General features: G+C 38.1%; 1 protein-coding gene across 1 annotated transcript in view; it reads left to right on the top strand.

Annotated features, from left to right (window-relative positions):
- Positions 1 to 26,837, top strand: part of LOC127418658 (plexin-A2-like) — a 312,630-nt gene that overhangs the window by 181,450 nt on the left and 104,343 nt on the right. The window contains exons 7-12 of the mRNA XM_051659328.1: positions 4,089 to 4,242; positions 11,543 to 11,639; positions 19,006 to 19,120; positions 20,548 to 20,748; positions 21,175 to 21,271; positions 22,598 to 22,797. Coding sequence (XP_051515288.1) covers positions 4,089 to 4,242; positions 11,543 to 11,639; positions 19,006 to 19,120; positions 20,548 to 20,748; positions 21,175 to 21,271; positions 22,598 to 22,797 — 864 coding nt within the window. The remainder of the gene's footprint in view (positions 1 to 4,088; positions 4,243 to 11,542; positions 11,640 to 19,005; positions 19,121 to 20,547; positions 20,749 to 21,174; positions 21,272 to 22,597; positions 22,798 to 26,837) is intronic.

Below are 26,837 nucleotides of genomic sequence, written 5' to 3'. Positions count from 1 at the left end.
GTTTTTACTAAAAAAAATGCTGCATTCCTGCACAAAATGCTGGAAAAAAGCAAGACACAACAGTCAAAGATGTTCACCTAGTGCATGTTTACTTAGAAAACAAATTGAAAAACAGCACAGACAGATGCAAACATGTTATTATGCCCTTATGAATCCAGAGCATGTGCACAGCCACACTGCACTAGCTCTGGCCCGTTTATGTCTTTTACTCACAAGTGACAAATTAGCATTTTCTTTATTAAAATGAGCAAATTAGCAAAAATTAGTTTTCAGTGTGATGTCTAGATAGGCAGGTTTGGGTCTTTAGAGTTGCACCATGTGGGTGAGCTGGAAGAGTGAGGTTTTTGGTTAAAGAGACTTTTTGGTAAGATAGTGTGAGTGAGATGCCAAAACGTGTGTGGGCCAATGTAGGAGTTGTGTTCAAGGAGTCTGAGAAAGATTGTATTCAGTGGAAAGGAGTTATGGACACTCAGAGCATTGCTAAGACTAATGTTTGGCATTATTTTTGTTTTTAACCTCCTACATAGTTTGTCCTTATGCGAGCCAAGCTTCATTATATGGTCAAAAATATGTGGACACCCAAACACTACATCCACCAAGTGCTTGTACATTTGGGTGAACTATCCTCATGATTTGTCTTTACCAAAATGAATGGGCTTAGCCATACCTTTTAATTTGAAGGGGATGTCCATATACTATTAGCTATGTTGTATATTTTAGACATACCGGGTAGTGTGAAGGTATTCACCTTGGTTAAACATCAGTAGGAAACAGGATCTCAGCACAAAAAAATAAAAATTCTGATGTCCAGATAATTGATAGAGTCCCTGTATCACAGCTACCTGATTAAGATAATAAGATGGCCCGCTCTAAATTAGATGCTTCTGTCGTGATGTAGCACCCAACAACATGACAACAGGGTCACCACTACTCGTTGCATTGCACGACGGTGGGAAACTATCACCATGACAACAAAGCCCATTCACACAGGCACTGAGGGAAGCATGAAAAGAAGTAAAAACAATCAAATTACCTTTATTAGAAATGCTAGCAACAATTAGCCCTCTCCGCACAGCCCCAGACGGCAAAGAAAAACACCCTCCGTATCACGGGCAGAGCGCTAATGCGCACTGAAAGGAGCATTACATAGCGACAGCAATCACGCTTCAACAATGTTGTTATGGCCAGACAGCACTCCGTGGATGGAGCTAACTGCAAACAATGCCTTTTCTCTGTGTTTGAGTGCAGTCTGTGTAGCTACAATTAATTACTACATCGCTAATTAGCGATTTGCTAGCTGTGCTTCGTAGCTCACCAGTTTGCCAGCCTTAAGGGTGCAGACAAGAACATTTGTGTGATTTTGGGGTAATAAGATGCTTTAAAGACATTCCTAAGTGTGGGAAATTTCAATGAAAAGGGCAAAGCAAGTCAATGAGATGGGTAAAATTGTGATTCTACACCTCATTTATAAGGTGTGAACTTCAAAATCAGACCCTCAGTATTAACACTATATGGAGTAAGATGTCACAATGGAACCTACAGTTCATAGCCTAGTATAGGTTTTTCAGCAAAATGTAAACAGTAAAAAAAACAAGAATGTAAAAAGTTAACATGCAAAAATACCAAACCATTGTTTTGGCCCAAAAATATTGTAATTGATAGATTGTATACATTTATAAAATTTAAAACACAAATAAGAACTTGCCCCAACAATAATAATAATTTTAAAAAAAGAAATACAGTATCTATGACAGTCTGCCCCAATCTGACATTTATACACAAAATTCCTAGTCCTAAAAACATATTTCAACCTTTCAATTAAAATCAAACTTATATATTGGAATTTTTGTATGCAGGATAAAAAAAAAAAAAAAAAATTATGTAAATGCACTCGCTGACTTCTCAATCTATGTGTGAATACTTCTCTAATGACCTCTATTATTGGTCTAATATTAATAATAATATTATATGAAATATATTATATTAATATAATGACACTAATATTATTATTATTCTTTTTTAATGATAGAAACAATATGGAGACAGGACATTCTGTATTTTGGAGGATCGAGGCAAAGAAATTCACCAAAAATATTCCAATTTAAGAAAGAATTGAACTTGGCATTTAAAACCGACAACCACAACTAGAGGAAACACACTTTCATGTAATTGAACTTTTGACTCAAAATCTTAATAGTTACTAAGATAAAGCCCCTGTGACAACTTCCCTATGTGACAACTAACCCCAGTATGTTTATGTATGTACAAGAGCATTTTTTTTATGAATATAGTGTGAATTAATAATAGATAGTGTGTATGTACATGAAGAAAATGTCTGAGTCTTTATGTATGGTTTGTGTGGCTACAACAACTGAAAAAATAGCAATAATTATCCACTCCTTCAGTGGCCAGGGAACCAGACTGCTCTTTCCTCATGGCATGTAGAGTATATATTTATATCCTGTGAGCTTCTATGTGTCACCAGCCCCCAGAAAATGACTTCAGAAGACCATATGTGCTTTGAGATGATGTGCAGGAGCATTTGTGTGGAATACAGGAGATGTAGTTCAAAGACAGAAAGAAGATGGATGGATTGCTTAATGTCCAGTTTGAGCAGAAGGAGTCTTTATAAGGTTAAAACTGTAATGATGGCGAGAGTTTATACCATGGTGAGACCATCTGCTGCCATGCTGCGTGCAATGAACTTTACCCATATGTAAAGACTGAGATTATCTGATATAATAGCAGAAATGGTCCAGACATGTGGCTCTTAAGTATTTGCTGTCTTCTATACTGTCTATATTGTTAAAAAAGGCATAAAAGCCGAAACATTAAATTAAATAAATGCGTAGCTTCATAAGAGAAGTCCTCACACATAAATTGAGTGATTCTTTCATACATTATCTCACTGTCTAAATTTTATGAAAGTCAGTGAGTGTGTTTACATGCACAGTGATATGTTGATAACTATTAATAATCAGCTCATTTAAAAAATCAGACAACACAAGAAAATCAAATTTTTGTGAGATTGGGAAATATCCAGTTTTTCTTTGGTTTTGAGGTCAAAATGTAAACACACATGCCCACAACACATTGAATAAGCCGCAATAATGCGGTAAAAATGTTTTCATGCAACCAGTGCTGGGTAGTAATGGATAACATGTGATCTGGTTTATGTAATCAAATTACAAAAATCAAGTCCTTGTAATCAGATTAAATGTAAAATATTCGTAATAAGACTACAGTTAATTTTTTTTTTTTTTTTTTTTTTTTTTTTAAACATTAGAAATTAGCCTACCACTGATATACTGTATGTTATAGACCATGCCTCCTCATGGCAAATACAGTAATTATGCAAGTTACTAAACACTGCAGATATATAGCTGAGAAAAACAATGTCTACATCAAATCTAGTAAACTTCAATAATTATTAATTCTGGAATTCTGGGGGGAAATCTCTTTTAAATAAGGATAATTCACACCTTTAATTTGTTGAATGGAATCAATAAAAATTGTTAATAATAATAAAAAAAAAAAAAGAATAATTCACACCATCTCTTTCTGCCATTTTGGACAAAAATACAGAGTAAAACACACAATCATATCAGTTCTCATATGTTGATTCTGTAAGTAAGTTTTCTTAAAGGCATTTAAGCAACATTTTGTCAAAATAATATAGATTATCATACTTAAACACATGTGACATCAAATAAACAAGAGTTAGGTTAGAGGTAATTCAAAAGTAATCCAGAGATAATCAAATAAGATTCATTAAAACAAATCCAAAAAATTACATTACTGATTGTAATTTTAGTCATGTAATTTGTACTCTGTACTGAATTGCAATTTCTCAAGTAATCGACCACTGCATGCAACGCAAAAGTGGAGTAGTGGGCAAAAATCTGTGTGTGCCAGTTGGAACAGTTAATGAATTTTCCATGATAAAAGAAAACCGTTTAAGGGTTTACATGACACAATGTTGGGTTATAAAGCATAATCAGTGTAAGATTGTGGATGCAAACAAACTCAATGCTGCTCTGGTCTCACAGTGCATTGTCTAATCCAAATTCTCCACTGCTTTTTTCCAGCTGCTAGTGAAAGTGTCAGATGTTCCGGATCTTTCCGCTGGAATCACCTGCTCTTTTGGGAACCTGACAGAAGTTGAAGGAAGAGTGAATGGGAATCAGATTCTATGCACCTCTCCTGCCGCTAAAGATGTTCCCATCATCCCCACCGATCAAGGTATTTATTAATTTTAATAAACCAAGTGCAACACGATTAAAGTCATCTATTCCATGTTAATATTTTGTCCCTTAACCTCAATAAGCAAAGAGCGTTAGGACATTTAGTTAATTATTTGGTTTATATTTTAATTATTTGGGTTTAAACGGCAGTACGATGGGTAGCCCCGCCCACTGTGCAATCTCATTGGTCCAAAATCCAGCTCCACATAACTGAACTTGAAACATCAAATATATAATTTTCTGGTTAGGACACAGTATTAAAAGGAATAGTTTACCCAAAAATGAAAATTATGTCATCATGTGCACCCCCTCATGACTTACTTTCCTCTGTCAACACAAAGGGAGATGTTAAGCATAATGTTAGCCACAATCACTATTCACTTTCATTGCATTGTTTTCCATAAAAGGAAAGTGAAGTAGGCTAACATTCTGATGAACATCTCCTTTTGTGTTCCACAGAAGAAAGAAAGTCATATATGTTTGGAAAACATAATGGTGAGTAAATTATGACTACATTTTGAACTAAAACTTTTTGTAAAAGGCAAGGTTGTTAGCCGCACTATTGTATTCCCTAAAGCTTTCTCTCTTACTCATGGCTCCATTTACTCAACTTTTCCAATCAGTTCTATGTGCTCTATCAATTTGCCCTCTTTTTCCCTATTTCTTTCTTTACCTATCTATCTACTTGTTCACACCCTCACTCGCTCCCCTAAGAGAGGTGATCTCTGTTCTCTAGTATAGATGCTCTATTAACAGACCTTCCCTAGCATATCCAGTAGGCTTGCTTCCTAATGAAGGCTTCATTCAGTGGGGCCACTCGCTTTCACACTGGAGCCACGCCATCGATTCCACCGACCTTGTGAAACCGCAGCTCTAATGAGCCTACACTGACCCAGGGTCAGCTCCAGGGCTGCAAGCGTGCTCTCAGACACACTTACTCCCATTATAGGTGACGGAACCTCTGCCCTCTCCCTAACCATGATTGCTCCAGGGAGAGTGTTCTTCCACGACGCTGATCAACAACTGGGTTTGGAGTCATCTGTGGTGATGAATATGATAGGGACAGGAGAAAAGACCTGGGATCATTTTACAGGATTGAACAGTGTTCTGTACAGAGCTTACCTTAAAGGGATGAAAGATCTGATTTTGGCTGTGCCATTTTGCTTCCTAGTTCCCTCTTTTTTAATCAGCACAGTATATCGTGAGAACAAATTCTGGCACTAGCAAGGGCGTTGATCCACTATACCTTGAGACATTGATGCTTCATTTATTTGTGACATGATTATGAGGTTGTGCATTAAAACGCAGCTGGTATTTATCAACAGCACTGCTATATAATGTGCCAATGTGTGTCTCTGTTGTACAGTAGCTGTCAAAAAGTACAGCCCCATTATTAAATATGAACTTGTCTTGCATTATTGAAGTAAAACACATAATGCACTGCACATGCATAATGACATCAGACTAAGACTAAAAAAATACCCCCTTTCAATTCTTTTGTTCATTATGTACAGTATGTACCTCAGTTTTATTTTTATTAGATTTTTTTTAAAGTTCTAAAAACATTCATTCCGGTGTAGTCCTTAAAAGTTTGCAGGATTGTTCCCTTTACATGCACATTTGGGATGAAAGTCAAACTGCATCTCTTTAAAAGACATAAAAAAAGGCTTTGTCTTAATAAATTTACACTTGCACCCATCCTCTGATGACTTGTGAGACTTGAAAATGCTTTCATCATTTATTCACCCTCATGCCATCCCAGATGTGTATGACTTTCTTTCTTCTGCAGAACACAAATGAGGATTTTTAGAAGAATATCTCAGCTCTGTAGGTCCATACAATGCAAGTAAATGGTGTCCAGAACTTTGAATCTCCAAAAAGCGCATAAAGGCAGCATAAAAAAAATCCATAAAACACCAGTAGTTAAATCCATATTTTCTGAAGCAATATGATAGGTGTGGGTGAGAAGCAGGTCAATATGTAGGTCCTTTTTTACTCTAAGGGAGAATTCCAAATGAAAGTGAGCATCCCTATGCCCTACTCCCTCTGAAGGTCTGAGCCCTTGAAGTAGATATATACAGTGCATCTGGAAAGTATTCACAGCGCTTCACTTTTTCCACATTTTGTTATGTTACAGCCTTATTCCAAAATGGACTAAATTCATTATTTTCCTAAATTCTGCAAACAATACCCCACAATGACAATGTGAAAGAAGTTTGTTTGAAATCTTTTCAAATTTATTAAAAAAATAAATAAAAAACACAACACATATACATAAGTATTCACAGCCTTTGCTCAATACTTTGTTGAAGCACCTTTGGCACCAATTACAGCCTCAAGTCTTTTTGAGTATGATGCTACAAGCTTGGCACACCTATTTTTGGGCAGTTTCTCCCATTCTTCTTTGCAGGACCTCTCAAGCTCCATTAGGTTGGATGGGGAGCGTCAGTGCACAGCCATTTTCAGATCTCTCCAGAGATGTTCAATCGGGTTCAAGTCTGGGCTCTGGCTGGGCCACTCAAGGACATTCACAGAGTTGTCCCGTAGCCACTCCTTTGTTATCTTGGCTGTGTGCTTAGGGTCGTTGTCCTGTTGGAAGATGAACCTTCGCCCCAGTCTGAGGTCCAGAGCGCTCTGGAGCAGGTTTTCATCAAGGATGTCTCTGTACATTGCTGCATTCATCTTTCCCTTGATCCTGACTAGTCTCCCAGTTCCTGCCGCTGAAAAACATCCCCACAGCATGATGCTGCCACCATCATGCTTCACTGTAGGGATGGTATTGGCCAGGTGATGAGCGGTGCCTGGTTTCCTCCAGGCATGACGCTTGCCATTCAGACCAAAGAGTTCAATCTTTGTTTCTCATGGTCTGAGAGTCCTTCAGGTGCCTTTTGGCAAACTCCAGGTGGGCTGTCGTGCCTTTTACTGAGTGGCTTCCGTCTGGTCACTCTACCATACAGGCCTGATTGGTGGAGTGCTGCAGAGATGGTTGCTCTTCTGGAAGGATCTCTGCTCTCCACAGAGAAACGCTGAAGCTCTGTCAGAGTGACCATCGGGTTCTTGGTCACCTCCCTGACTAAGGCCCTTCTCCCGCACAGTTTGGCCAGGCAGCCAGCTCTAGGAAGAGTCCTGGTGGTTCCAAACTTCTTCCATTTACGGATGATGGAGGCCACTGTGCTCATTGCGACCTTCAATGCTGCAGAGATGTTTCTGTACCCTTCCCCAGATCTGTGCCTCGATACAATCCTGTCTCGGAGGTCTACAGACAATTCCTTGGACTTCATGGCTTGGTTTGTGCTCTGACATGCACTGTTAACTGTGGGACCTTATATAGACAGGTGCATGCCTTTCCAAATCATGTCCAATCAACTGAATTTACCACAGGTGGGCTCCAATCAAGTTGTAGAAACATCTCAAGGATGATCAGTGGAAACAGGATGCACCTGAGCTAAATTTTGAGTGACATGGCAAAGGCTGTGAATACTTATGTACATTCGTTTTTTATTTTTAATACATTTGCAAAGATTTCAAACAAACTTCTTTAACGTTGTCATTATGGGGTATTGTTTGTAGAATTTTGAGGAAAATAATGAATTTAATCAATTTTGGAATAAGGCTGTAACATAACAAAATGTGGAAAAAGTGAAGCGCTGTGAATACTTTCCGGATGCACTGTATATATATATATATATATATATATATATATATATATATATATATATATATATATATATATATATAAACATTTTTTCTCAAACATTGCCTTTTGGTTCTTATTTAAAATTGCTTACTGTTGCAGTTTTAATAATAAAATTAATATACTGCATATGTACATAAATGTATGTAAAATACATGAATGAAAGTTTCCTGACTAAAGTTTTTTTGGTGCACGAGATGTCTTAATAAAAAATTAAATATAATAAACCACAGGGTTTAGACTAGCCTACAGGAAAAAATGGACCCTGTTTTTGGAGTATCTCTCTGCTTATAGCTGTCTACTATTTTATGTATGAGTATGAATGTAAACTGCAGAAGAAGGGAAGTATCTTATAAAAGGGCTATAGCGCTTGCCCGAGCATTTGAACATGTAGTATAATCTGATTGACACCCTTGCTTTAAAATATATCCCGAGGACATGCCACCTAGGGTCACATGATCATAAACGGTAAAATTACTTCCTCATAGTGACCATCGCATGAACCCTTCGCTAACGGCCTTGTGGAAGGGTCCTTCGTTGAGGGCTTGAGTTGCTCACTTTCGTTTGGAATACCCCTTCATGTGGTGTACCCTTCCCGCAGTGCCCTTCAAGAGTGCAAAAACACCGTTTGGAGTTCACCCTAAATCTCCACTTTCACTTACACATTCTTCTTCGTGCAGATCGTCACCTTCTGGTCATGGCTGGTCAAAGGTGGAGATCTAAAGTAAAATTTACATAAAGCAACACTATGTAAGATTTTTTTTGTTAGAAATTAATAACATTTAATTAATGAGCAAGTACACCAACACTCCGTCTCCCAAACCATGTATTTGCCCTACCCCAATTCATTACGGTAAGCCTATAATAATGATTTATATTTTAGAGCTGACAGGATGGATTTGGCGGGAAACGGCATACTTCCGTCAGTCATCCCGTGCGTGTTTACGTCACATCCGTGAATAAAGAAAAGAATGTCCAGCTAGCTACTACAGTGCATGTAAATGTGCGGTTATAGGCGTGGTGGTAGCAACACCAATCTTTAAACCAGTTACTACCTTGGTCTATTTGCCTGCTAGCTAAGTTATGATTTCCACCGTTTGCACCGTTTCCACTGTTTGACTTCATCTGATCTGACTTCATAATGATCTGTTTCTCACCCCACCTATCATATCGCTTCAGAAGATTTAACCACAAGGATTACTTCTATGCTGGCTTTCAGGGGCGATTTAACACACAGGTTTACACAGGCTAAAGCCCAGAGGCCCACAATTCCCAGGTGGGCCCCCCTCATGGCAGCCACCACCCCATTCTCCACCATCGATGTTCGCGGGAGGAGTGCATCTAAATACTTTCAGTGGGAGACGTGGGATTTTTTTTTTTTTTTTGTCTTTTTAAGTTTTCATTGAAATATTACTTTGATGCTTCGTCCTGTTCCCCCCTCCTCCTTGCCCACATTACCCTGTTACAGTCATAAACATCTGGGATGGCATAAAGGTGAGTAAATGATGAGAGAATTTTCCTTTTTGGGTGAACTATCCCTTTAAGACGTAATGACTTATGACATAATTGAACATAGTGAATGATACTCGCTGGATTTTATGTTGAATTAAGGGAATTTGAGGTGGCAAACGATTTTGACAAACGGTACAGCCGTAGATGGGCAGTGCACTAGGGTGCTAAATGAGACGTATCCTTAGTCTTCAGTACAGAAACCACAAGAAGAGGATCTCATTCCATGGAGAATATAACCACATGCTATAACTGTAGATGTAAGCAAATCTGAGTACAAAAGCACTGTTTAAAGGAATAGTTCACCCAGAAATGAAATCTGGTCATTATTTACTCACATTCAAGTCATTTAAAACCTGTATGACTTCTTTTTCTTCTGTGTAACAAAAAGATGTTTTGCAGAATGACAGCCTCACACAGCATTCACTTTCATTGTGTGTCCCATGGATGAGGGTGAACATGAGGGTGAGGGTATTTTGGTTAAACTATCCATTTAAGCATTCAGTTTGTTTGGCAATGCTTATGCAGCAAGTATAGAGCAACTTCTTTCTCACTCTTAAAATCTTTGTAGTTTTCAAGCTTACATTCTCTCCGTGAACAAATTCCTACATGTGCTTTCTTTCTAACCTCTATTTCGGAAGCAGATGGCTGTGAATGCGGCAGAAGTTGGTTGTGATTATCGGAATCACAATAATCCCCTCCCAACCCTTGGTAAATGACAGCTCTGTTTACCCACAACCCCCATGTTCTTGTCAGGGAGCGCTATCCAATCGGTGGGCTCCCTCAGGTAAATGTCATCTAATCCCCTGAAGCCTCATATTTGCTGCCTCTCTCTTGACTGAATTGGGCTCGATTGATGATGGAGCATATGAGCATCGATCATGTGTGGGTATACTCGCTGCGAGTACATGCATTGATTGAACTCGTTGCCTTGGTAGGCGTGGCCAATCCAGTTTATTTTCAAAAGCTGCGAGGCACAAGGCATTGGGGAATAGAGCACAACAGTGCAAAACAGTGTTAATTATATGTATAGGAACAATTATATTTAAATTGTATTGAAAAATATGAATATATATGCAAATAAGAAGTTTGAGAGTGCAGGAATTCGCTTGTGTCATTCGCACTGCGTCATGGGAGTGGGCAGTTGCTGCAGAGCTCTTTTGGGCACTTCGTTGGCCACGATTTTGGAGCTTTACTCTTCAGAATTCAGGGATAGTGTAGTTCTTCACCAGAAATATGGCTTTTTAACATTGGTTTTAAAAAATGAAGTTGAAATAAGGCTGACTGGTGGCTACAAGAGATGCCTATACCACCGATTAAAGACCTCTGAGCTTTAAAGGTTTTTAAGTTAAAAATCAGTTTGCCTATAGAAAAAATTTTATGGGATTTCTACTTGTGGGACCCAACTGTTGTCAGTTATTGTCATTGGCATATTTGCTAAAAAATCATGCTAAAATTGTATACAAATATAAAAAATAATAATAATAATAATAAAATAAAAAAAAACCTTCAGTCCATTTTATCCATGTTATAAGACAAAAAACAAGGCATGGAAACAGGTGTTTAAGGAGGGAGAAGAGAGAAAGTGGTGCATTTAGGGTCATAGCTGACTCCTACACACTGTATGCTATCTGAATCGCTGCCTGTTTGGGACGGAGCTTGTGCTTTTTCTAGTGTGAAGAGTTGGCTGCTTATTGAGCATGAGCGTTTGGTCCTCATGCTGATCAGAATTCTCCATGCTGCCACCCTGCCAAATGGGATTGGCCTGGCTGGTGTTCCAGCAGCTCCTCCGCTAATACAACAGCGCTGCCACCCATGAGCCTTTTTCACATTAACAGCAGGGCTCAGCTGTGTTCTATGTGACAATAGTGTTTCTTTAAAAAAAAAAAAAACTAAATATGCTCATATCGGTTTGGATGCCATGCTTAACTGTGAGAATATGGCACGAGTGATGCCAAGTATTAATCAGGAGACAGCTTGAGCATGAAGCAAACTGAAAAAAGGGTGGCAAACAACACTGTGCTGCAACATAACAGAATTGAATGTGATTTAAATGTGCTCATCTCTCGATCTTACTCTCTCTTGCTCTTTTCAGACTGGTCTGGTGTGGAGCTCAGACTGAACTCAAAGGAAACGGGTCAGATACTGATTAGCACCGAAGTGAAGTTCTACAACTGCAGCGTGCACCAGCTGTAAGTATATAAACATTTCAAGCCAACATCAAAGTTTGTCTTGACAAACTTTTACCAGAGACTATTTAGCAGAGACGGGTCACTACTTTTAAAATGAATGGGAGAAATTGGACCAGCCAACGGTCAAGGAGGTAGAAAGGAATTCCCACCTTACAGGTTAAAGAGCCAATCACCTTTTAGATACAGACATTGCCTGTCAATCAACTCGAGAACGTGCATGCGCATTAGCTATACAAGATGGGAAATTACATTTTTTTGCATAATCTGGGGTAAAGAAGCACAATTTATGATACCAGTGAATTCAGATTTTACTGATGATTTAAAATGGTTTTTTTTTTTTATCGTAATCTTGACCAACCGTTTTGGAGATTTCTGTCTCTCCCCATTCAAGTAGATAGGAACTGCACTGGCATACCGCTTGTTTCCAAAGATGGCCGCTGAGTGAACTGACTTGCTAAAAAGACTTTGCTTTTACCTATCTAGCTTTAAAGTTGATGTATTTAACTTATTATGTGTTAAAATACTTTCTCCTATCCAACTTTAATATGCAGAGACAACTATTAGTAAGCCATTTATAGGTAAATTTTTACTGTCTTTCTGTGGCACTTGGAAAACATTTAGACCTGCTTAGACCAACACCAACAACATTACTCAACAAATGGCGTGATTTTGGGGTGGGACTATCTCTTTGTTTGATCAACAGCAGACGGGAGTTGTATTCAGAAAGCCGTTTTGAAAACAACGTTTATTTTTGCAATTCCATTTGGTGATGCTAGTGTTGCAGGAATTACATCAGCTTTGAATAAAATCAACACATGCACACTTTTCGATTTTTTTTCTGTACCTTACAATTGTCGCCTTTTAGATTGTATGATAAGATCCCAGTGAGATGTTTGGCAAAAGTCAACAGAGACTGCGCAACATCAACTGTTATTTATATTAGACTGTACGATATACATTTTAGCTAAGGGGGTATTTACATGAGCTATGTATCAAACGACACACTATACACTATGCACTTTTAAAATATATTATGCACTCAGCCATGTAGTGTATGAATTTTCTAAATGTAATTTCATCCCAAATGGAACACTTAATATTTTTTACTACACGGAAGCATTTGCCATTTAACAGCTGACGGAAGTGATGTTTCAAACCCAAGCGTTGTGTTACCGCTAGCTTTAGCGCGCTATCCACCCTCAGTTCAACACTTATATCTCAATAATATACATATTCACACAGCATGGTATGATGGTAAAGCATTTAACTCATGTTTGTAAGGTCTTCACAGACGTTTCGCTAGTTGTCATATTCTCTATTATTTACAGTTGTTTTGCCAGATCACCATCGCTGACGGTAACTCCGCCCCTTCTGCTATGTACGGCAAGCCGCGTGCGCAGAGTGCACGAAGTGTCCAACATTCCACACTCCGTTTTGACTGTTTTTTTTTTTGTTGCATTTTCAGTGTAAACATATTACTTACACTACTTACACTTCAAAATGACATAAAATAATGCAGAAGTGTGTGGTTTGGGATGCACCTTTGGTCACTTCAGGCATTTAATGCCCTCCAAGATGGAGTGAAGATGGATATAAATCCAATCACTCAAACCACCGCCGGAAGTGGTTTGAGATGCATTCCTTTCGAAACTCTGTCAAGTGTACAGTAAATGCATCTGGCTGTTCAAGCCACATATTTAAACTTTACTCCGCCCTAAGCCTTTGGACATGTTTGACTGACCATTTTACGGCACAGTCTACATGCATTCTGATGTCCCTATTTACATACTGTACAAACACAAGCAAGCTTGTGCTCGAGAGTGGCCGATGTTTTGATGCATCATATATTCTTACCCAGGGCCATGTTGCTGTTTGATGTTTGTGAAGTATTCTGACCACACACGTAGTCCTGCTGATAACTCTCTCACTTCCTTTTTCGGAGAGCATCGGCATTGTGTCACACTTCTCAGCCAGCTCTCTCGACACACTGTGAATATTTCAAGTGTTACGAAACATGAAAACTGTGAATGTTTGAGGCCAGATGGGCATTTTGGTATAATGCAAAAAGTTTGTATCAAGGCTCACTTTTGGCTCCACACCAGAGTCCGAACTCTGCGATTCGTTTTGCAGCCTGTTATCTCTGCATCCCTCCCAGCCTGCACTTTGCTGCAACTGGTCCTCACCTCACAGCTATAAAAAGCATCCATTATGGCTAATACTGGCTGATTGCTTGACATTTCTCAAGTGTAGAGACAGACATCTGAATTGCTGAATATAAGTGTGCTGTGGGTTTGTTCGCTCTGGCTGGGGACATCGCTATCTGTCACAGTTCAATTCCACCTCATATGCTATGATGGGTGATCAGAGAAGAGAGAGTTACTCTGAATCGCAGCACTTCCCTGGAGGCCCACAGATAAACTGTGTGTGTTTGTTCATACTGAAACTCCCAAACTCCCGTTGTGTGCATGTTTGTGTTTTTTTGTGGCTCTATTTCAAAAACTGGGAGGAAACATTAAAGACCAAATGTTCTTGGGTTTTTAAAGCGATAGTTCACCCAAAAATGAAAATTCTGTCATAATTTACTCATCTTCATGTTGTTTGAAACCCATATGACATTCTTCCTCACATCATCTTTTTTTTGTTCCATGGAAAAAAGAAAGTTGTTTGGGTTTGTAACAACATGAGGGTCAGTAAATGATGACAGAATTTTCATTTTTGGGTGAAGTATCCTTTTAATGCCCTTTTGAAACAGGAAATCTGGAAAGGAAATATTGAAGAGCTGTTTAACCTTTATTAAATAGCCAATAGGATTTAGTTGTGGTAGGCATCAACCATGATTTGCTGCTGGCTGGTTGGCTGAAAGGGAGGGACATTCTCACACTAGAGAGCATTTAACTGGGCGGAAATCTGTGTAGTGCAGGATGAGTCATCAATATTTTTTGTCCATTTTCCTAGTGAGAAAGACTGTAAATTGTAAATGTGAATTTTAAATGTTTTTATGTTAAAATCTCATAAAAGGAAATGTTGTCAATGTTTAGGAGTACACAAGCATATAAATGGCTTCAAAACACACATGGACTAAAGCAAATTCTTTCTAGCAAGTCAGTCCACTGTCGGCCATCTTTGGAACCCTCTCAGGATGCTATTTCCAGTCATGACAGTGCATCTCCTTTCTACTTGAATGGGGGAACACCGAAATCTCAAAAACAGTTGGTCAATATTACTATAAAAGAACATATTTCAAATCAGCAGTAAAATCTGACAATACTGGTCTCATAAATTGTGCTTCTTTACTTCAGATTACACTATAAAACGTAATTTTCCTGGCTTTTTTAGCTAAAGTGCATGCGCATTCTCAAGATGATTGACAGGCAATGTCTGTATCTAAAAAGACTGGCTCTTTTACCTGTAAGGCGGGACATCCTTTCTACATCCGTTGACCATTGGGTGCTAGAGCTCCTTGGTTGGGCATTCCAATTTTTCCCATTCGTTTAAATAGAAGTGGCCCATTTCTGCTAAATGGTCTCTAACTAAAGGCCACAAACAAATATTTTCTTTAGAAAGAAGCAAGCATAATTAAAGCATGAATTATGCTGCCTTCTAAGATACCTCATTTTGGTGAAGTTCAAAGGCAGCATGTATTTTTGGTAGAGAAGGTAATCCAAGAATGGACTGTGTCAAATCAAAAACTATTTAGCCCAAGACGGAGCACTTGCTTTGAAATTAATGGGAGAAATTAGAACACCAAGATGGCGGATGTAGAATAGAAAGTCCCGCCTTACATGTAAAAGAGCCAATCACTTTTTAGAAACAGACATCGCCTGTCAGTAAACTCGAGAATGCACGTATGCATTAAACCAGCCTGACAAATAGCATTTTTTAGCATGATCTGAGCTAAAGAAGCACAATTTACGATACCATCATTGTCATTGCTGATTAGAAATATGTTGTTTGATCATAATCTTGACTAACCATTTTGATGATTTCGGTCTTTCTCCATTAGTAGATAGGAGAAGTATTTTAATGCCACTCATATCCATAAAAAATAGCTGCCCTTAGTGTTCCAAAGATGGCAGCTGAGTGGACTGAGTTGCCTTGGAAGGGACTGAAGATATCTGATGAAGCAAGATTTTTATTATAAAAATATTGTATTTAATACTAAAAAGTATCAGTAAATATAGTTCATTATAATTTAAATTGAATTTTTATGCTGTTATCATCATGCTAAGTGCATAATAGCAGCAAATTATATTTTAACTTGCTAACATAAAACTCAATTAGAATAAATTCTGGTTCAAGTCTCCCATGCAGAGCGCAAATTAGTCACTTACAGTATGAATTTCCATCTCAGTTAGGATGTTGCCTTAGAGGGCTGCTGGCTTTTTAGGCAGTAGACTGTGAGGCAGCTCACTTGGTTTTGGAACAGAACCTGTGCATCTCCTAAGTGTGAGTTGTCTTTGATGCCTTGCGGAGAGCAGATGCTTCACGATGCTGGAGATCACAGAGCCCCCAGTAGCCGGAAGCTTTCTAAATGGCTCAGGAAGAGGTATCTTCCATGGGTGCTGATTGGCTGGCACTGATATACTTGCCTTCCCCTCCCACAGCCCATTTCCTCCCCTTCCTCCACTTCCACACACTCTCACGCCCTTGTTGTTCCGAGCATCTGACGGATCTGGAACTAATCAAACAAACTCCCTGTATCCAATCCCTCTGAACATGCACCATCCCCCCCTTGCCCCTTTGTGTGGCAGACCTCACACGGAGCTCACTTGGCCCCTCTGTGCCAATGCCACAGGGAGATTATGAGTAAACGGGTAGTCTGATGCGGGATGACCCCTCCCTTGTGTGGTTTGGTGTCTGATCCATTTTACTTCAACCTTTACTTCAAAACTTTAACTTTAAATGTTTTAAAATGCTAGAATTTATCTGGAATCCCCATGTGAAGCAACAGAGACTCGTTTGATTAAGCACACCGTGGTATATTACAGTAATCATGGTGTATAGCTCAGTTAGTGCAGACGGATCTCACCACCCAGTCTGCTTTGCCCATCTGAGCCCAACGGCCCAATAGAGTCCCTGCACTGATGAATATTTTAGCATAAATACTTCTGCATAATTTAAGCGCCATGCAAAAACACAAACTCTTGGACGCCAAAGTGCTATAGAGGTTTATTCCTCCAGAAGTGTCTCCAAGATTCCTGAACATCAAACACATGATGTAGAACAAGGCCCGCTCATCCTAGCTGGGCTTCAGTCCTGCAATAGGGGAACTAATGTACATGTTTAATTGGCTCTTGTTGGTGTTATGGATTCTGGATGCCCTCCTTAGAGTAAGCTTTGCTCATCTGCATTTAAATCATGAATAATGCTTACTGCTGCAGTATCACCACACAGAGACATACATAAATACATGCATACACTCATACTTGCAATTTATGACTATATTCTCTTTTGGTTACCTGCTGCATATTGGAATACAGATTATTCAACCACCCAAGCACTGGAGTGATACTAAGATCATAACCCAGGTTGAGCTCAGTTTTGCCCTAAAATAAAACACTTAACCCCAGGTTGCTCCGGTGGGACTGTATCTAAAATTAATGTACTATGAATCTGCTAAATAAAAAAATAAAATGAAATAAAAACATCTACTTCTAAAGACTAATATAGTAATGGAATTACTGTCAGTTTCCCATAAAATGATTAAGAATTGATGACTAGAGTTTAAGGGTTAGTTCACCCAAAAATGAAAATTCTCTCATCATTTACTTACCCTCATGCCATCCCAGATGTGTATGACTTTCTTCATCTGCTGAACACAAATGAAGATTTTTAGAAGAATATCTCAGCTCTGTAGGTCCATACAATGCAAGTGAATGGGTGTAAAAAAATTTGAAGCTCCAAATTCCACATAAGGGCAACATAAAAGTACTCCATATGACTCTGGTGGTTAAATCTATATCTTGTGAAGCGATATGATATGTGTGGGTGAGAAACAGATAAATAATTAAGTCCTTTTTTCTTCACTTTTACTTTCTCCTTTTGGTGATTCGCAGTCTTCGTGCATATCGCCCCCTACTGGGCAGGGAGGAGAATTTATGATAAAAAATCACTTAAATATTGATCTGTTTCTCACCCAAACCTATCATATTGTGTCTGAAAACATGAATTTAACCACTGGAGTCATATTAACTACTTTTATGCTCCCTTTATGTGGATTTTGGAGCTTCAAAATTTTGGCACCCATTCACTTGCATTGTATGGACCTACATAGCTTAAATATTCTTCTAAAAATCATAATTTTTGTTCTTTAGAAGAGTCATACACATCTGGGATGCCAGGAGGGTGAGTAAATCGTGAGAGAATTTTCATTTTTGGGTGAACTGAAATCTCTGTGAACTCCTCCACACAAGTCTGAAATATTGTATGGCGATGATCTGCCTTTTAAGGTATTTTTTTTTTTTTATTGAACGAATTTCGAACCCTTCACTCAGGTATTTCAACTTATTTCAGGGAGTGATGAAAATTTGTCTTCGAAATAGTTGTGAATAATTTTGGTGTTAAAAATTGTTTCAGAATATTTCATATTTTATAGGCTTGGTAAAACAAGTTTAATGTTGAACAATGTTGAATATAGGACTTAAAACCTTATTCAAAAAGTATGACAAAAATTTGATATTAAACTGTTTTTGTGCAAAAGTTTAAAAGTTTTGTGTGAAAAACTTTATGCATTTCCAAATATTGTATACATTCCTGTTGTTTAGTCGCCTTGGTCTTTGTGTGAACAGGCCTTTAATCATATTGCTAGGAATAATTGTGGTCTAAATATCAATTTACATATAGACTAATTTTATTTCAGTCCAGGAAACTCCAAAAACAGCAGCCACAAATATCTGAAAACAACTATTACAATTAAAATGATTTTCATTTTCTATAGATGTTTCATTCTACAGTAAAGTACCCTGCATAAACCCCCCACTTACAGAAAATGCTGTGCTAATGCAAATCATTTGCCATGTTATGACTATATGTCTTTACAGAGGCTTTATGTCTAAATACTTTAGAGTGCTAATTGTACAGTATGTCTAAGATCTAACCTTTGAAGAACTGCCGTAGATCTCTGTGTGGGATTCAGTGCCAGACCGCTGTTCAGTGTCACATGCTAATTTTCACAGCACACTTTTAATTTATTCAGCATTAAGCCGCAAATGTCAAAGACACAACTGTGTCTCAAAGGCACAGCCTGATCCCCATTGCTCATATCCATTCATCCATCCATCCAGCCATCCATCCAGCCATCCATCCATCTCTAACACTCTTTCTAACAGTATCTCTCGCTCTCTCCTCCATCTGTATGTGTGTTTAGGTGTCTTTCCTGTGTGACCAGTTCATTCCGATGTCACTGGTGTAAGTACAGAAACCTCTGTACCCACGACCCCTCCAGCTGCTCCTTTCAGGAGGGACGCGTCAATGCTTCTGAGGTACACACACACACACACATTGAGTCCAAAAGCTGTGTGTAAGGTAGAGTCTCTCGGTAGCAAATCTGCAGGATCACAAACCTCTCGGGAGCTGCTTCCAATAATAGATGCACGGAAAGTATGTGTGAAGCCAAGGGCCATCTCGCTAGAGAGTATGTGTGTGTTTGTGTGTGTGTGAGTGCATGTTTGCAGGTGTTCAGCTGATCAATGTGCTACATTACACCCTGTCAGGTGGTAAACACACTTGCTCACCCTCTCATAGTGAGCAATTAGCAGTCAATATCCGGAATATTCTATCTCGCAGTACACATAGACTTCCCACTTATTCACACACAGTCATATGCATGAAATAAACACACACACACACACACACACACACACACAAACACTTACCAATGCAGGCAAAAACTCCTTACTGTGCACCATCAATCACAGTGTGTATGTGTGTATGTGCATTTGCATATTTGTGTGTTTGTGTGTTGTATATGTTGAAGAGTATGCTTGTGTGTACTGTACATTTATAATTGTGTATATGTGTGTGTGTGTGTGTGTGTGTGTGTGTGATGCATACCTACCCATACTTTAGGGAGGAAATTACTGAAAAATTTCACTAGAAGTTAGCTAAATCAAACAGTACCTTTTGTGGACATTTTCAAATGGAAAAGTGACTCTTAAATAATGTAAATAAACAAATAAATAAATAAATATCTTAAGTACTCAAAAATTACTGAAAAATGTTTCAAAAAGTAATGTTATGTTATATTATGATCCAGCACTCTTGTGTACTATTATTTTTACACTTTGATTTTGTTTTATACAATTTTATGTAAATGTGCCTTTTTTTTTTTTTCTTTTTTTTTTTTTTTTTTGTGATAGTGTCTTACAAAAATCCTTCTTTTAGTGGTAGGTTTGGATTAAGGTTAGGCCTGAAAAATAGTCTTTGCATGTAAATGAACGCAAATGCTTGCTAATGTGTTGCAGGCATTAGTTTTTAATAATTATATTAGGCCTTATTTAAAAACAACAGAAGTCTATTCTATGTCTCCATTTAGCCCGGTAAATGTGTGTAGTGCACATTTGTGTGTGTGTGTAAGTGGGGTATTGGAGAGACACTAGGGACACCCCTCACTGGCTGACCTACCAGCACACAACATCAAGTTTTAGAGAGTAACAGGTCGATATGCTTTTTAAAATCACCTGGAGTTTCAGTGTGTGTGTTTATGGGTTGTGAAGTGTGTGTATTTGTATGTATACTGACTTTTTTGTAAGAACTCATGAATTCACCTGTCAAGTTCTCTACTGAGTATACTTGGAGGGCATTTTGGTGTACATGCCCATGTTACGGGTGGGTTAATGTCTAAATTTAGATTGTGATTGGTTTTGTTTGTGTCTGAAGTGACTACCCGCTCACCTCTCGCTCCCTTCAGGACTGTCCTCAGCTTGTCCGCTCTGAAGAGATTCTGATCCCGGCAGGGGAGGTGAAGCCAATCACCTTGAAAGCCCGGAACCTTCCGCAGCCTCAATCGGGTCAGCGCGGGTATGAGTGTGTGTTACACATACAAGGAGTCAGTCACAGGGTCACCGCGCTCAGGTTCAACAGTTCCAGTGTTCAGTGCCAGAACAGCTCGGTAGGTCACACACACATATACACATGCACACATAAATTATAATACAGGTGTATGTGTTTAGGTTTGCATATGTACCCTTAGGAAAGAAATATCGCACTCGAACTAAAAAACACACAGTAAGTGAAGATAAAGGCAGTAGGAGCTCAGTGTCCAAACTGTAGAAAATAGCAGTCTTGAAAGTGTTCCCCATTCCTCAGAATGATGATGCAAGTGTGGAGCAACTCAATAAGATACTCGCTCTCTATGTCTCTGTACCTCTCACTCATGTTTTCTGCTTAGCTCCCTTGTTCACTCTGTCATTCCTTCATTCACTCCTTGCTGCATGTTTCAATCAATAATTGACACCAAATACACAATCCAATAAAAAATATAATAAACTTTAGATTATGACAGCGTTTGCTTATGTTGTAACTTCTCTCTCTGCAGTATCTGTATGAAGGGATGAGAATTAGTGAGCTGCCGGTGGATTTTTCGGTGGTCTGGAATGGAAACTTCATTATAGATAATCCTGAGAACATCAAAGGTATCCCACAAACACTGCCTTCTGTCAAATGGTGTGTTTTTAAGCAGAACCTCCATGTAAACACACAGAATGAGTCACTGTCCTTTTCATCTTAACTGGATACTATTGACTTTAGTCAGCATAGATGCCATAATTAATTAGAAGGGAACGTAAACAAGAAAGTGTAGTCCATTTAACATGTGGTACTGTTATTTACCTCAAAATTAGTTCCTCGATCACGTCTAAGTTTCACAACCCATGTTTTTTTTCAGATTTATTTTGTCAACTGGAAATTTGTGGAAAGAGTATTTTCAGTGTTTCATCGCCTCGCCTGAATGAGTGACACCAAAAATACAACTCAACATAATGAACAAACAATACTTGCCTCAAAGCCTTGTATTCGTTAAATTAATTTGTCAGGTGTAATGTGTCTAATTCTGCCTGTTTATGAGAGGATCTGACCCAAGAAAATGCAACTTCCATGTTTTTAGAAAAAATAACAGTGTGACATATAATACGAAACCACCGTTAGTCTGAAGGCCCGTGTATATTTCGTTTTTCTGTGTTCCGGATCGGATCACGCCTAGTCGACCGTGTTGACTTTCAAAGTATACTATTTTGACTGCGAGCGAATATGAATGCTTCAACACATGAGCAGTATGACTGCTTCACAGTAGTCTTTTAGCACAGTTGGCTGAAGGCATGCTGTCGATGCATACTGCAGATGAGGATTCTCTGTGTGTTGAGAAAATCTTGGTCACACGCAGACGGTCCGTGCAGACTAATGACAAAATGTGAGTCACGCATACTGTGCACGTTGCGATCAGCAACGTGGACAATTGAAGTACACTTTGGCCTTAAGGTAAAATTAGCTCATCTTAGCAAAGTTTTTATGCTAATCTGCACAGTTAAAACTGCACAGTTGTTATGCTAATCATGGTTTCATCAGCCTAGTACCTTGAAATGTTTATAGTCAGTAGTTTAACTAAAGCATCAGCTAGGTCAGCCCAAATGTGTATTCAAAATAAAAACTAGCAACAGAAGGCTTTACACCAAAAATAAAATCCTGGATGTCCTATTGTTGCCTTTTAAAATTTAATGAGGGAAAAAATTGTACCAACCGGTCAAATTTTCATTCATAAACACTAGAATCATTAGTCTCTGCACTCTAAATACCAAATAATTAATCTCAGTGTCAATCAGCCATTAGTTCACTTTTATTGACCGCCCCCCCCCCCACCCCCCCCACCCCCCCACCCCAAAAATAAATAAATCTGCTGCACAATTTATGTGAACTTTTTTTGTTGGTTGACATCATGAGTGACTGTGTCCACTTGTATCCCACAGTGCACCTGTATAAGTGTGGTGCTCAGAGGGACAGCTGTGGTGTGTGTTTGAAGGCCGAGAGGAAGTTCCAGTGTGGCTGGTGCAGTATGGAGGGCCGCTGTACCCTACGCCAGCACTGCCCCATGTCCAACCCATACACCAGCCGCTGGCTACACCTCGCCAGCACCAACGTGAAGTGCACCAACCCTCGCATCACAGAGGTGGGTCACACAGACACATACTGTACACATACACCCGCAGTCAAGTAAAAGCACATCAAACTAGCGCTCAATAGGAATGACTCAGACTATAAGGATGAAACAGTATCAATATGTGTGCCTGTCTGTCCATCTGTCCAACTGACTGTCTGGCTTTGTTTCTGTCACAAATTATTTAATTTGGGTCCTAACCCATATGGAATAGATGTTGAAAATTAAATAAGATTGTTATATAATCTACCTGCAATGTGTAAGAAATGTTGGTAACACTTTACAATAAGGCTCTATTTGTTAACATTAGTAAATTCACTTGGAATCATGAACTAACACTGAACAATATTTTATTACAGCATTTTTTTTTTTTTTATCTTGATTGATGATAATTTATCAGCATTCTATTGTTCGTTATAGTGCATGTGAGTTTGTAATGCATGAACTAATGCTATCATATACAACTTTTAATTTAGAAAATCTATAAGTAGTGTTGAACTCAACATTAACAAAGGTCAATTAGTGCTGTAAAAGTATTGTTAAATGTTAGTTCATGTTAGCTAATGCATTCAACTTACATTAACGAATACAACCATACTGTAAAATGTTACCGAACTGTTAGTGGTTATAAATTAAATACAAAACTCAAAAATGACTTAAGACTATGTTTGGGCAACCAGTCAGGGCCGTAGCTAGAGGGGTGAAAGGTGGTAATTATTCTATGGACCCACAGGTCCAGGGGGGCCCCACAACAAATTCTGAACTGTATTTTTCAATAGGAAAGGGGCCCAAAGCAATATACAGTCAGGGGCCCCAGATTACCCAGCTACGGCCCTGCAAGCAGTATCCAAAGAGAAATATTATATGAATGTGTATATGCTTTCGATAATCTTGCAAGGCAAGCATAATTTTCTTTTACATATTTTTTCATTGATTTTAGTAATAGATACATATGTTTATCTTTTACAAGTTTCATAATATGCATACTATGAAATGGGCCACTTTTTATATAGTAGTATGAAACCTACAGTAAGTATTAGAGAGAGTGTATGGCAGAACATATAAATCTACTATTGGCAAAGAGGGCAGATGTATATGACTAACATAATATCCCTCTCATAATATTCTTGTATGACTCTTTTCAGATTCTACTTAAACTATAAAAATAAGCATTCATAAACAAAGCAATTTATCACTCAGAAACATCAACACACGTTCATACAAAGCTGTCTGTAAATCAACTTTCGGCCAGCTCATATATCTACTCTCTAGTCTGAGCTCTTTATTGATGCTGCTATTCATTGACTCTGAGAGAAACGTGAGCTGTGCGTATATCGTGAAGAACACCTCTCTATCTCAGCTTCCTTGTCACTCTCTCGTCATCAGTCATATTCACTCTAGCTGCCAATGTGTCACATTTAGTTGTAATTAACACAATGTTAGAGCATTGATGGCATACTGTGAAGTGTGTGTGTATGTGTGTCTGCTGGGAGACTGTGGAAGACACGGTGTTTAATTAGTTTAGGTAATGCACCGGTGCCCTGTGTTTAAAGAACCTGCCCATTGATTTGCATAGCTGTTTGCAGCCTGCATTACACAAGCTGTGGCCCTACGTGCACACAAACCAATTACAAGGTAAGGGTTATGGCTTCCTGTTGTCTGTTTTCATTTAGATTGAATGGGCTGATGAGATTAAGAACTTCATTAAGAGGTGTTAGGCCTCTATTTTTGAGTTTGTGATCAATAATATCTCTGTTCAGAGCAGCTGTAGTGTATTTAAAGGGTTAGTTCACCCAAAAATGAAAATTCGCTCGTCATTTACTCACCCTCATGATATCCCAGCTGTGTATGACTTTCTTCCTTCAGCAGAACACATCTCAAGAAAAACAGAAAAATATCTTAGCTCAGTAGGTCCTTAAAATTCAAGTGAATGGAAATTTCTCTTTTGAAGCTCAAAAAATCACAGACAGTTAGCATAATCGTCATCCATACGACTCCAGCGGTTAATGTCTTCTAAAGTGACACGATTGCTTCTGGTGCAAAAAATATCAATATTTAAGTTATTTTTAACTCTAAATCAGCGCTTTAGAATTATCTTGATCTATCTTGAATTATCTTGATCCAAACTCATAGGACTTACTTTCTTCCATGAATGGAAAAAGGTGCAATGAAAGTGAATGATGACTGATTTTAATCTACCTAACTTAATATCTCCTTTTGTAATCCATGGGATTATTAACTGTAAAAGTTGTAGTTAGAGGTTTCTAAACGTGTTTAGGCCATTCGTTTTTCATAACAAATACTATATTTTTAGAAAGAATATCTACATTAGCCTAACTGCAGTAATGTGGAGCCATCCATGGTCTGACCTGTGGTTATGCTTTATCATTACAAATGCCACAGTTAAAAAATGGAAGAACAATGGTAAACTTTAATGAAGCAAGTGCAATTTAGAGTAGTTAAATGTGTTTGAAATCTGGACTTCCATGGACAAATTGACAAATTATTGACAAAGTTTTCCTCCTGCTCTGTCCTGCTCCTTTTCTAACTGGTCATGTTTGACTTCAGATATCCTAAAGGTGCTGAACTCATATCATTCTTGTTCAAATAAAATGCCCAAACAAATGCTTGCGGTTACAGTCTCCGTTTACTTTAAACACAACATAATTCCCATAGTTCCATTTATGTTATTCCATAGTTTTAATGACTTTACTCTTATTCTAAAATGTGAAAAAAAAATTATAATAAAGAATGAGTAAGTGTTTCAAAACTTTTGACCGGTAGTGTATATGACAAGGGACTAAAAATGGTTTAAGGAATTAAATCAAAAAACGAAAAACAAAACCTTTATCTTAATCTAAATTTAGCTAGTAAAAATGCTGAGTGGCTTGTGACTTTGGTCAAAAAGTTAATGTCAAGCCCTGGTTGGGACTGGTCAACCAGCTACACAAAAGAAGACCAAACCAAGAAAAGAATACTGCTTATTTTTGCTTTACAGTGTGTGTACATGTGAGCGCACACACATACGTTTGCTAAGACTACATTACAAAGAACTGGAGCAGTCCCTTCAAAGCAAATTAGAAAGAATATTTTCAATTCATCCATTTTTTATGTATTACCTTTATGTTGTTCATTTCAATTTTTTCCTCTCGTTCTCACACATACACATACACATAAGAATTTCTTCTAGAGCAACCGTTTCCATGAGTGCCTTTTATTTTTATTTAGTTATGTTGTTGCTTTTCATCTTTTTGCCTAAAACAGACATTCGTAAGCTGATTTGTGCAAATACATAGACATTAACAAGATCTGCCTACAAGAAAATGGCAGTCATGAATGATTAACGCTTCTAGTAAGTAGCACTCTATCCCTCTTCTAAATGCTCATTAATATTAATGTGGCTTAAGCCCTCAGTGAAAGCCGAGGATGAGGCATCAAATGAATCCGGGAGAAAGTCAGGCCCTTGCAGATGGTCTAGACATTGCTCTTTGCTTCAGATGGTCTCTGAGCTGCTCTTTAGTGGAAAGGTTGGTGTCGGTTCGTGCTCTGATCAACTGATCATGGATCAGCCTTAAAACTTTTTTAAGTTTTCACTTTTTATGCAATTTTATATAAATGTATTTTTTTTATTTTTTATTTTTTGTGATTGAGTGGCTGTGATTGAGTGAATATGTATACATATACTGTATATTACATTAAAGTTATATATTTGATAAATACATAAAACATCACTGATAAACTTATAGACTCATCCTCATGCCATCCAAGATTGGTATGAATTTCTTTCTTCTACTGAACACAAACAAATATTTTTAGAAGAATATCTCAGCTCTGTATGTCCTCACATTGCAAGTCAATGGGGATCAAAAGTTTTAATTTCCCAAAGCACAAAAAAAAAAAAAAAATTCTTCAGAAGTGATATGATAGGTGTGGGTGAGAAACAGACCAATATTTAAGTCCTTTTTTACTATCAATCTCCACTTTCACTTTCACATTCTTCTTCTTTTTTTTTTTTTTTTGCCGATTCACATTCCTCATACATATTGCCACCT

This window comes from Myxocyprinus asiaticus, chromosome 28 (genome assembly GCF_019703515.2).
Source record: "Myxocyprinus asiaticus isolate MX2 ecotype Aquarium Trade chromosome 28, UBuf_Myxa_2, whole genome shotgun sequence".
In the NCBI taxonomy this organism is placed as follows: domain Eukaryota; kingdom Metazoa; phylum Chordata; class Actinopteri; order Cypriniformes; family Catostomidae; genus Myxocyprinus; species Myxocyprinus asiaticus.
Note: the sequence above shows the minus strand (reverse complement) of the source record. Positions and strands in the feature narration are given on the sequence as shown.